Genomic DNA, 12,883 nt, shown 5'->3' on the forward strand with positions numbered 1-12,883 from the left:
AAAATCTGGTCAAAAAATTACGGTGATTGACCCAGGAAAAAAACAGTGTAATTATGGTATAGGTATTATTAATTTAATATACTTTCAATAAGTTTTATAATTTTATACCTAAGTAAATATTAATAAAAAACCATTTTAGTGCATAATTTACTTTTTACTACTTATAAAGGAAAATTACAATTATAAGAAAAAAATAAATCTAAACATTTACAAAAATGAGAAGACGAACACATTGATAAAAACTAGTCTAAATCTCATCCTTTTTATAATACAGCTATTATCAAATACAATCTTTTAATTTTTATAAATGTTATGATTTAATCTTTTCAACATTTCCTCGCTTAAAATTGACGCATATTTGCTATGCCTTTGGATAGATTGCTGCATCAAAAGATTTCCTTAAAGGGGGCAGGTTATTATTAATTTAACCTTTTAATGTATGCACACCGATCTCGCACTTTTTAAACTATGCTTTCCTACAAAAAATCCAGCTCCTGTATATTACGGTATATTTTATCACCGTTGTCATGTGTCGACGATAGGTGGTAAATTTGTGCTGAGTACGGTGCATTTACCGCTTAGATTTACCGTAATTACGATGCACATGGCAGCACTGGTCCTACCTAACATATATATTTTTTAAATTATGGCTATGCATAGAGCAGATAGAGCATTTAGCCAATGTCAAAGTTAGGAAAACAAGGATATAGGAAAAACAGAACGGACCGGAATTTGGAATATGTAAAAGGATGTGGATTTATAAACGATAATAATACATAAACTTAATGCTATCACAGATTCATATAATTTTTATTAATAAATAGGGTTAATGTTTATTTATTTATTTATTTAAACACTTTATTACTGGAAATACGACCCTAATGGCAGGGACTTGAGTACGATTTCGAGTGCTTTAAACCATACTCAAATCCTGACTTGAGCATTGAGTAGAGTTCTAAAGTACGACCCTTAACTTCAGAGTTTAATTCTTGTATTTTTGAAAGTAATGTGTTAAGCGTTTTTTCTAGTTGGAGACAAAGGAAAAAGAATCTATCGCTAAGGTACTGTCTTCCCAGAGACAAGAGTGGTTCACAACATTCAACCTGTAAGCAATTGATTGGACTAGATCTCCTCGCGCCTGTGATCAGTCTTAAGACTTTGGACTGGACATTGTTCAACTTTCGAAAGGCAGCAGCATTACCTGAATGTAGGAGGATGGTTCCATAATCTAGGACACTTCTAATTAGGGCGTTGTATAAAAGTCTCGTAGTGACTGGATGAGCTCCTCACCAAACACCGGTTAGACATCTTAAAATATTTAAAAGCTGTTCACACCTCATCGTGACATATTCACAATGAGGAATGCCTGTAAGTTTAGAGTCCAGAATTACCCCCAGGAATTTGGTATGGTCTTTCAGTGGGAGAGGCGTATCAACATAAGATACATTTACTAATGGTGGAGAACGTTTTCTAGAAAATAAAATGACATTACTTTTAGTTGGTGATAAATCCAACCCGTTTCTATCTAGACAATTTTTTAAACATTTTAAATCCTCAGTTAGATGCTCACTTATTTCTTCAACAGAATGTCCAAATGTATAGAAAGATAAAAGTAAATCGTCCTAAACTGAAGGACATCACATCGTTTAATAGAGCATTCTAAATCAAAAGTATAAATGTTGTCTAAAACTGGACTCAGTACCGAGCCTTGAGGCAAACCTTTCCAAACTGTTCTATTTATAGTTTCGTTTTGTCCTAAATGTATAACGTTATAGTGTAGAAATCTCTCTAATAACATATTATAAATAAAATTTATTAAAAGGGTTGGAACATTTAGCTGCTCTAGTTTACTTTTAAGAATTTTAATATTTACGTTATCATATGCCGCGGTGATGTCAGTCAAGAAGTGCAGCTAAAGAGCACGGACTTGTATATTAAACTGGACCGCGCATTATGTTAATAAAACGAGAGGCTTCAAAGTAGTAATGGGTCTCTTTTGTAATAGGGTGTTCATTCATATTTCAGCCAGTCATATTGTTTTTAACTTTTTAATTTTTACAGAAAATGTGGCCGCTTATGGGTGACCAAAACTACTAATATTATTTCATAATACAAATTAGTATACTTATTTGATATGCTACTTCATAATATAATGTTTCATTGTTGATATATTTTTACAAATACAATAATGAAAATATTATTTGTATTTTAAGAGTGAGTTGTCCATAAAAATGAATAAAACTGATCAAAACATTTTAGTGCTGATCGACTTAGTTTCATGGAGGGATCATTTCATTGTAGAAGACAAAAAACCGGGACAACAGACGGTGGTTAAATTTATTCAAAAATTTTTCATACAAAATGAATAAAATTGACTAATTGTTTTTAATGCTAATAGACGCGGTTTCTTATGATAATGATTTTATTGTATTGGAAGAAAAGAATCGGGACAACAGAAATTGGTCAAATTTAAGAAAATGTTATTCATTTTGTGTGAAAAAATATTTTTATTAAATTAGACCAACTTCTGCTGTTCCGATTTTTTTCTTACAATGCAATAAAATGATCCTTACATAAAAATAACTCTATCAGCAGTGAAAAAAATAGTCAATTTTGTTCATTCCATATGAAAAACATTCAATTAAATTTAGTCAACTTCTGCTGTCCTAATTTTTTTCGACTCATACAATGAAACGATCCTTACATGAAACTCAACACAACGTGGTCAACTTACGCTTGACCAAAAAATGCCGATTATTATAATCGAGCTATCCACCAACCCAACCTACCATATTCTTTTTCATCCAAATTCCGTATCCCTTGCATAATTTGTAATTCTGCTTTCCTAACCCTTTCATTGTCTAAATGCGAAGGCAAGGCCATTAATACTATAAAACACTTAATAGTTCTTACTCTTCAGACTTAGTTTTATTTTTTCCATCCTTTAAGTTCTTACTACAGTTTCCTTGTATCGTCTATGGTTTTGGATTTCCCCATACTGTCCCATTTAAAAAAGCACTGTATAACGTCGGTGTTTTGTAGTATATTTAACCGACTTAAAAAAAGAAGGAGGTTCTCAATTCGACTGTAGGGGAAAGGTGTACCAGATGATCCCCTTAAGGGAGAATGGTGGTAGTTTAAAATATATTCAGCTTAAAGCAGATGTCAAAGCGTTGAACGATAGAAAATTTATCTATTTACATGTTGTATTACTAAAAACGTTTTATTTTTTGATATTTCATTATTATATTTGAATATTTTTAAAACCTTACTAAAGAATCCTAATCCTAAGGGTATGGGAAAGAATATCCAGGGGATCATCTTGTCTCTATTTAGGAAAATGTCTAGGTTTTGGTAGAAACAAATGAAAACAACAACTTTTTAGACTTAACAAAATCCTCACTTATGTAATCTAGGTATATGAAAAAATAGTTCCGGAACTTCGAGAACAAATAATCGTAATTAATTTATATCTTACAGGTAGTTATGGATGGGCGATATTGTTTTTTATGGCAAGTTGGTATCCATCCTCGTCTCCATATCTTTAATGTACTTAACGAGCTCGATTTCCTGTTTAACACATCTGATGAAAACAGTTTTTTTTTTCACCTAAATATTTCATTGTATTTGACAGACCCTTTATTTTCATCTTTAGCCCGCTTTTTAATGACATAACGCTGACCTGCTGCTAACTATTTAAGAAAAAGCATTTATATTTGTTATTAATCGAGATCGATCATGTAAACGAAATGCAGTCTTTCACTATTTTATTCGTATGCAAGCTATTTAATTAAGAGGTTCAGTACTCAGAAAAACATACAAATTAAATATAGTCCGTTAACAGTATATACAGTACAAGATGATCCCCACAGATCATCTCGTACACCAAAACCATAATCATCTTGCCCCACTTTACTTATGTTCATTTTTTGTTCGGCAAAATAACCTGTATGCTGTCTACTGTACCACGCCATTAAAAAAGAAAATAGAGCATTATACAAAGCCACCAAAACACAAAAACTTGGCAATTGATTGCTTAGAATGGAAGTTGCCTAAGCTTTTAATCTTTACCTTAGATCAAACTCAAACAATTTTTGTTTTTTCCACAAAAATGAACTCGTCACTAACATCGCTATCACGAATTGACTGATGAGACATTGAGGCCATATTGAGGCCTATATTATATTTTACTGAAGAAAATATCTAGATGACGTTACTAGATTCGCTACAATTGAAAAGGATCATCTTACCTCCAAGGATCATCTCGTACACCTTTCCCTTTTTTTTGTATGTATTTTACGCGATAACTCCACTATTTGTGAACCGATTTTCATGATTCTTTTTTTGTTTGAAAGAGGGTACCTCCATAGTGGTCCCATTTAATTTTGAAGAAAATCATCCATCTCTAAGGGTGGCTGTTAGATTCATTTTTATAAATAGCGCCTAAATTTTTGTTATAAAGAGCAATTATTTTAATGATTGATTTTGCTATTCTCCATTTAAAGGCGTTTTTCTCTCAAAATACTTTGAATAGTGAGAACCGATTTTTATTATCTCCTGTGTCAAGTCCGTCAAGAGGCGAACTAGGGAATGAATCCGGATTTGCGCACTTTCCGGTAACCGATTTCAATAAAACTTGGTAATTATATGTAATTCCACGTATACTTTTCAGGTCGGTTTTTTATTTTTTAGGATGTATGAAGCCCCCATCTCCAAAATAGGTCAATGCCCGTCTCTGTTACACGTGTCCTCGTTGTATTTATGAAAAATACAAAGAGGAGACATATTTTAAAGTTTTACATTTTAATTCAATATGTATAATCAAATCCAGCTACTCTTGTTAAAATGTGTATGAATAAAAATTTATCATCATTCATTCATCATCATCATCAGTCATTTTTTCCATAGTCTAAGTTTTTGGCAAAATTGTATCTTCTTTCACAACCTATCGACAACAAAACTTACTTACAAAAAGAAAACCCTGAACTTAAGAGTAGCTTTTGGGTCATACTCCAGAAGTCTGCTCAATGCTCAAGTCAGGGCTTGAGTATGATTTTAAGCACTGGAAATACGTACAGATTCCCTCTTCAAGCAGCTGATCTTAAGTCTTTGCACCCTATATACTGCGCTGTAGTCACGCGTATGTATCGCGCAATTTGATAAGAGATAATTTTTATTTTGTTTGTTAATTTCACTTAGTTTTTGAAATGAAGCAACTACATTCTAAGTGTGAACTCCAGTGGAGTATACTTAGAAACTTCGTGCTTGCAATTCGCGATATTTGCGCGCGTTTGTATCGATACACGCGTCTGCGGCGCGTAGAAATTACGCCGCTCTAATGCATACAACAGCAGATACTTTCATGAAAGTAAGTAAAAAAAAACGACTCGCGTAAGTAACACGATTTATTCATTTACACAAAATTTAATGCATAAAATTAATTAAGTATTGATTTAGAATCTAAATAATACCGAAATAAAATACATCAATACGTAAGTAACTCTAAAAGCATATGAAAATAAACATTTATTCGGTAATTAAACATCCTTTGTAAAAAATTACCTACTAAGTATTTGTAACTTCTCAAATGTAGGCACATTTCGTTGGTTTAAATAATACTTATTGGAATGTATTATTTAATTTTGTACTAGTGCGTTTTTCAAAAAGTCCGTGCGGTACATTGACCTACGTGCGGTATCAAAGTACAACCGAAAAACATATAAAAAAATATCATTCTTTATTCAATTATATGCATACTTGTCATATTGATCTACAATCTTTTTCGGTAATTTTAGATTTAAAAATTTACATAAAAATTCTATACAATAATTTGATGAATTTATAGACTTAAAACTTTCCCGCCCATTCTTACAATTCGTGCTAAAATATTATTTTGAAAATGGCCATAGATAATATAACATTTTAAGTTCTTTTCTAGAGAAAAACCGCACAGACTTTTCGGACAACATAGGTTATGTAGACTCATGGATTAACTGAACTATGGTAAAATCTTAGACTTTCCATCCTCTAAGGGTAAAATACACTCAACTTATTGTCACCTAGACATTACATTGAATATAAATGAAAAATAAACAAAACAATCACTCATTAAATACAGAATGGTCCATTTAGTGGTACAAAAAAATTATTTAGATAGTGGACATTGTAAGAACCCATTTAAAATAAACATTAGTTCAGCGAAAATCAATAGTTTACAAGTTAAGAGAGAAATTAAGATAAATCTGAGTTGAACTAATGTTTTCTTTTGAGAAATTAAGTTAGAATTGTTCGAATAACAAATAAGACACAAATTGTCAATTTTGGTTTTTAGTGACTCAGTGCACGCCATGTCAATTTATGAAGATGTTACAATAGTACCCTACATCTTAAGGTAGTTTGGTACATTATTAAGTCAGAATTTTTTCTAAAATTAACATTTTATTCATGAACAAATAAAAAATCTCTTAAATGTCTAAAATAACGGCGCAATCTAAGAGCAAACACAAAAATGGCCCTACTTCCACACCAACAATAGCTTGATTTTGATTGCCTCTCCCTATCGGAAACCGTCTTTTTCGAGTCGAGGTGCATAATTGCGACTCACAACTGGCCGATCGGAAACTTTTGACATTTGTAATCAGGACAATAGTTGATTTAACTCACAAATTAGAAAGATATAGCCTGCTATATCTTTCTAATTTGTGAGAATTCCTGAATCAGCACCTTGATTTTGATTGCCTCTCCCGATCGGAAACTACGTCTTTTCCGAGTCGAGGCGTATAATATTGCGGATGGGCTACCCGATCGGATCGATTCTGGGGGGCTACTCTCGATCTCCGTCCGACACAATTACTGTCAAATAAGTAATATTCGACTAAATTTAAAGACAAGTATCCAGTAGGAAGCTTCATTCGCATCACGCGTCTTTTCATTTGGTCAAGTATTGCTTATTTGGCAGTAATTGTTTCGGACAGAGGTTGGACGGAGATCGTGAGTAGACCCCCAGGATCATCTCGCTCAGAAACCCATCTGGTTTCGAGACTACCCGATCGGCTTGATTCCGATTTGAATCAAAATGAGGACGCAAATTTCAATGAATTCAGTACAATAGTTTTCAAACTAAAGCGGTTTTAATGACTAGAGTAGAACATTTTCAAAAAAGTACGTAAAAAATTATAACTTCTAAACTATTAATTTTCGCTGAACCAACGTTTAATTTAAAAGGGTTGTTACAATGTCCTCTATCTAAAAAAAATTTTGGACCACTGTAAATGGGCCACTCTGTATATGAACAGAACACAAATCCAGGTTTTCGACTAGAATATTTTTGGTACAATACTTGTATGAAACATTAATTCTAACGTATTTAAGGAGGGTATACATTTTGTTTATGTACATAAATATTTTTATGACAATCGACTAGAACTTTACAAGCTCTAAGTATTTAAGTTAGTTCAAATCTAAGTTAATACTTTGTTCTGAGAAATATTTAGGTAATATACAGGTTATAACGAAAAGGTGCGACCTTATTTACAGATGAGCGACTTATAGAGGTCCCAGCCAGTTGTTTCACAGGATATGGCAACATATCTCTAATTGAATACAAATAATAAAATATCTCAACCAATCATGAATAATAATAACTTGTTTAAATTTTTGAGGACACAATTAATCCAGTTTGTATTAGTGGCATAGTTTGTGATGGTAACTGGCTGGTGATGTTACAATTTTTTACAACAGCTTACATTTCTGACTAACTGGTCATTTTGTGTAATGAAACAAAATTTTTTGATGATAGTGTTAATTAAGTTTTACTAGCTACAATATGGACACGCGTTTTTGTAACACTTTGTTGCCACCAATTTCATATTTTATAATATTCACGTTTTACATTATCTTAGGCCTACACTATACGGTTTTATTTCGGCATCAGAATGCTGACTAGAACCTTAACAGGGTATTGTGGCTTGAACAAGCACATGTCAAATATTGGACAGAGAGACAGAAACAGAGAATGTAGATTCTGCCATGAGGCGGATGAAACTCCTGTGCGTCTCCTCACCCAGTGCTGCCCACTAATGGGCGTAAGAAGTTCCATACTGGGTAGGCACAGGCCACGCCCAGAAGACATAAAAACTGTCGGAGCCAGGAAACTCCTTCAGTTCCTTAATGCTGTTGGTCTTGGCTCTGAGCTGTAATTAATGGTGATCACAAGAGATCATTTAATGGTCGCAGTGATGAGGGGCCTCATAGGCCCCAAAAGAAGCCACCCTAATAATACTAATACGGTTTTCTTGGCAGAAAGGTTGGGGATGGTACCTGTGATAACACCTTTAGTAAAAACATTATTATAAGACAGAAAAGAAATTTGGAATACATACAACAGGGACAACACATAGTTAAAAGTAATTTGCACACCACTGGCGTACATACTTAATGCGTATTATATCAGCACACTTCAACGTGCTCATGGTACCCCATACAAAATACGTCGTATCGTATGGACGAAGTGATGCTGCGAGCTAATTAGAAGCGTTGATCCTTAAGCCCCAAGTGACTAAACAGTCAATTGTTTAATAATTTGCTAAGGGAAACCTACATCTCTAAACCAATTTAAAATGTGCCACTTATCCATCCAAACGTGCTATTAAAGTAAACCTATAAAATATAAAATATAAAAGCTTACAAGTTACTTTTCGACCCTGAAATGACTCACTTTTAACTTTATTGTTTGTGTAGCATGTTGAATAAATTAGTGCAGGTCTAAATATAACTTGATGATTAGAGTTATTGCACATCTTCTCTACAGTGAATAGGAGGTAAGTCTGGCCTACCTGGAATAACTCAGAATAGTAATAATGTTTGTTGTAAAATGTTCCATAAATCAAATCAAGCTGCATGACTTTGGTTACTGTTGGAGCCAGGAATGTTGTCAGGATTTGCCAGCGGGTCCAATTCAGCAAACAGTTTGAACCAGGCTGCTTTATCTTCCTTTTTAGGTACTGGAATTTGTTTACGATCATTTCGGTCACCTGGTGCATCATTGTCAACTGTATTAAGTGCTGTTGTTGTACCTTCCAGGAGGTTCGTAGAACAAAGATCCTGAAATAATAGACTTCTCCAGTTTAAGAATGTTTTTTAAAATAATACATCTAAAATACAGGCAAATGGGATTGTTATTATTGTTACCATACAAAAAGCTACATAATATTTAATATAAATTATTATGACAAATTATTTTTTGACATCTATAAAAGTAAATTAATCTAAAAGGCCACTTATATCATATACAGACATAAAAAAATACCTTCAACAGTTGTGAAGGCAAGAAAGATCCAAAAGGAGCCGGTATATCTCCACATTCCAAGCTTAATCCAGCCAGATCTGAAATAACACTAGACCCTTCACCCCCCTCTGATTCAAAACAACTCGTGTCAATCAGATTTACAGCCGATGCTTCTTGTTCATTGTTATTTTCTTTGGATAGTGGAGATTGTTCATTGTAGTCTTGATTAGGATCCTGTTTTAATTTTTGATTGCCTTCTGGTTTGTCTTTGTAATCATCCTGTAAGAAATGGAATGATATTTCACAATTTTTCAACTATTTTCCTTCATGGTTTTCCACATATTTAGTGCTTGATTTTAATGGACACCTGAAGATCAATATAGCGCTTATTCCCAGTTGTCGCCACTGGCTTTGTTCCCACTAGCAACAAATGGGAAAAAATAATATTACCAGGTGGTGACAAACAGAATAAAAAAATCCCAGTTGTTGCCAGTGGTGGTTTCTACTGGCGACAAATGTGAAAAAATCACATATGTTATCAGGTGGTGACAAGTGGGATAAAAAAATCCCAGTTGTTGCCAGTGGTGAGTTCTACTGGCGACAAATGGGAAAAAATCCCATATGTTACCAGGTGGCGACAAACGGGATAAAAAGTAAAGAGCACAAAAACATTTAGAGCGACTGCGAATTGGATGCTTATAGAAGCGCTGCTGCTGCACTGCTACTTCTCACACAATATTTCGAAGCGCAGTTGCAGCGCCACTGTCATGACACGCGCGACTTAAGGAAAAGTAAAAGGCAGTAATACGGGAGGTAGTTTATTGCAGTTAGATGTTGGTACAAAGAAGAAACCTGATCACCAATACCGTAAGGTTGAATTTCTAATTAAAAGTAATAAATGAGTGCTAACAACTATATAAATGTAGGTTGCAATTAATTATTAAAACTCTGCAAGGTTTAAAATCTTTTTAAACTAGGTAAAAGAACTACTGTCTGCTGAAGCTGCATTCTTAACTCGCGCGCCACATATATAAAATTTACTGAAGTGCTACTGACGCGCTGCTGCAGCGCCACAGTCGCGCCATCGCAGCGATTCTACAAGCGTCTAATTTGAAGGTGCCCTTGTTGTGGCAGTACAATAAATGTCTAAATAATGAAACAGTTAGTCAGTACCTGGAAGAACAACATTTGATCCTTATCTTGAGGAGTAACCGTCTCAGGTTTTCCCTCGGCTCCTTCTCCCAAATTCTGAGAAAGTTCTTTCAATATGCTAAACTCATATTGAGGTGCAGTATTCATAGTATCTGCAGTCGCAATTAAAGTTTGTGCCACTTTCGTGGCGAAGGTCTGGAAGGAACTTTGATAGTTTGCCAGGACATGTGAGAACATGTTGCATCTTGCTGCAGCCAATAGGTCTATCTGTAAACATGTACAAAATATACCATAAATGTATCACATAAATTGAAACAAATTAGTTGCAAATCCTCTAAAAAGAATCTCTGAATAAATTCCACATGCAATGTAGGTGCCTAAAGAGTTGGCCTGTTTGAAATATTTGTCAATGTTTTTATTTTACTAGTTACATACAAGTCTTATCTTATGAACCAAGAGGAATGGAGGAGGCTACATGACAAGTCTAATAAAGCAGCCAATACTGGTATACAGCATACAGTTTGGAGGTAGTTTATCAGTGTATCACTTCTAACATAAGTATGTATAATACAAAACCTTTAATATACTATATTGAGAACAATACAAAGCATCTTGGTCTGTGACAAAAACAAGGATTCTCAAATAATTTGGCAGGAAGAGATTAAACTATCAAGGAAGAGATTAAACAGCTCACTTCTTAATACAAGCAAATTGGGCAATCACCTAAACCTTTTGGCAATTACTTACATTGCCTAGTAGTGCAAACTTATACCCAAAAAGATACAACATGCTATACCACACTCACAAGCAGAACATTCTAGATGTTAACAGAAGAATAAAAACAAAGAAAATACAACTTAAAAAATATTTTGTACAATAATATAAAGTAAACAAAATGGGTTGAATAGGTGGAATTCTATTTCTTGGCTTTCAATATTTCACACATTTTCATAATTGGACGTAGTTAAGCAAAAAAGATCCAATCCACAAAATTATCAAAAAATGAGTTATATGTACCAAACAGTTCTTAAAGTCTAACCTCTTAGATCAGCAAAAAAATCCAACACATAAACATAAATAAATATCTCTGGAGTTACATGACATTATAAGTTTTGAAAATAAAACAAGAGTGAGAAACACATTTAAACTTCAAACTGCCATATCTCAATCTGACTAGATATCCATTGAATTTTTTTTGTTTAACTATGTCCAATTAACAGATTGTTTTTGATGGATTATACATCCATAGCAACCAATAGTAATAAAATACAATGTGTAGGCGTAAAATATTGACAATGATAAGTTACCTTTTGCAACACATCAAGTGTCAACTTATCAAACAGCTTTTTGCTCTCGCGCACTTGCCGCTGCGCCTTGCGAAAGTTGTCGAGACCACGTCCTGTATCAGGATCGAGCTCGGAACTGGCTGATTTCATCCAACTCAGTGCGGCGCGGTATTCAATGCGGGCTTTTTCCATAGCCGACACTGTGGCACGCATATCGCTCACTGCACGACCTCTAAACGTCTCCACTTCATGGTACAGCCTTAGAAGAGGTGATCGCACCGATAAACGCTGCTGTCCAGAATAAGATATAGCTTTCCCAGTGGATACCATGTGTTTCCCCGACGCATCTGAATTCTTCCCCGCATCTCGTAAAAACTTCCCTAAAGCATTCTCCTCTTGAGCCAAAATACACAATCGTTCCTGGTACTGATCTAAGACACGCTGTAACTGCAAGCAACTATCTGATATTGATCGAAATAACTCCAATTTTGCATCAAGTTCCGCGTCAGAGGCAATAATACATTCGTCTTCTTTTGTACCCAATTTTTTCAATACAGTCTTTTTGGTCACCCAATACTGATATCGCATCATGTTTAGAAGCAAATTTAATTACTTATTTAGTATACAGTGTTATCAATAAAATTCAAAAATTGTACTAACAAAGTGAAGACTGAAGTGCTAAGCAAACTTGATAACTTTGACATTTATTTTGCTGTGTTGTCATTTTATTGCAAAAGGTTTTTTTTCTGATTTTTCTTGGCTTTTCGCGGTAATAGTTTTAGTAACTGACAGAGTGTTTTAACTGACTTGTTTTAGATTTAAAACGTGTGAGTGTTTCAACGTTTGATCTTTATTTAACAGAGAAAATAATAAATTGGAATAATGCCCTTACATATATTTTTATTCTATGTTTGCTATTTATTTACCTTCATACTCCGCCATAAATCCTTAGTTCCTTTGACCCTTTGCAAAACCATTCATTTTTCTTTTACTAATTAATAAACCGAACTAAATCTAAACAATACATCGAGTTCATTCAAAATTTAAACGTTTCGTCTCTCAATAGACATAGAGTAAAATTTAAATCTAATTTTAAGTGTTGACCTCGTTGACCTTGATGGTGTTGACACGCTCTTCACCGTGTCACTTCTAAAATCAC

The 12,883-nt window shown here is 33.9% G+C and overlaps 1 protein-coding gene across 1 annotated transcript; it reads right to left on the minus strand.

Moving 5' to 3' along the window:
- Positions 1–7,304: 7,304 nt before the first annotated feature.
- LOC113227893 (islet cell autoantigen 1) lies at positions 7,305–12,321 on the minus strand. Its single transcript, XM_026460976.1, has 4 exons — positions 11,746–12,321; positions 10,460–10,705; positions 9,308–9,565; positions 7,305–9,102 (listed from the first exon to the last, which is right to left on the minus strand). Exons 1-4 carry the CDS (start codon positions 12,313–12,315, stop codon positions 8,890–8,892), a joined length of 1,287 nt encoding a protein of 428 aa, XP_026316761.1. The 5' UTR covers positions 12,316–12,321; the 3' UTR covers positions 7,305–8,889.
- Positions 12,322–12,883: the final 562 nt, after the last annotated feature.

Source organism: Hyposmocoma kahamanoa, unplaced genomic scaffold, assembly GCF_003589595.1.
Source record: "Hyposmocoma kahamanoa isolate Upper Pololo Valley unplaced genomic scaffold, ASM358959v1 220, whole genome shotgun sequence".
Classification (NCBI taxonomy): domain Eukaryota; kingdom Metazoa; phylum Arthropoda; class Insecta; order Lepidoptera; family Cosmopterigidae; genus Hyposmocoma; species Hyposmocoma kahamanoa.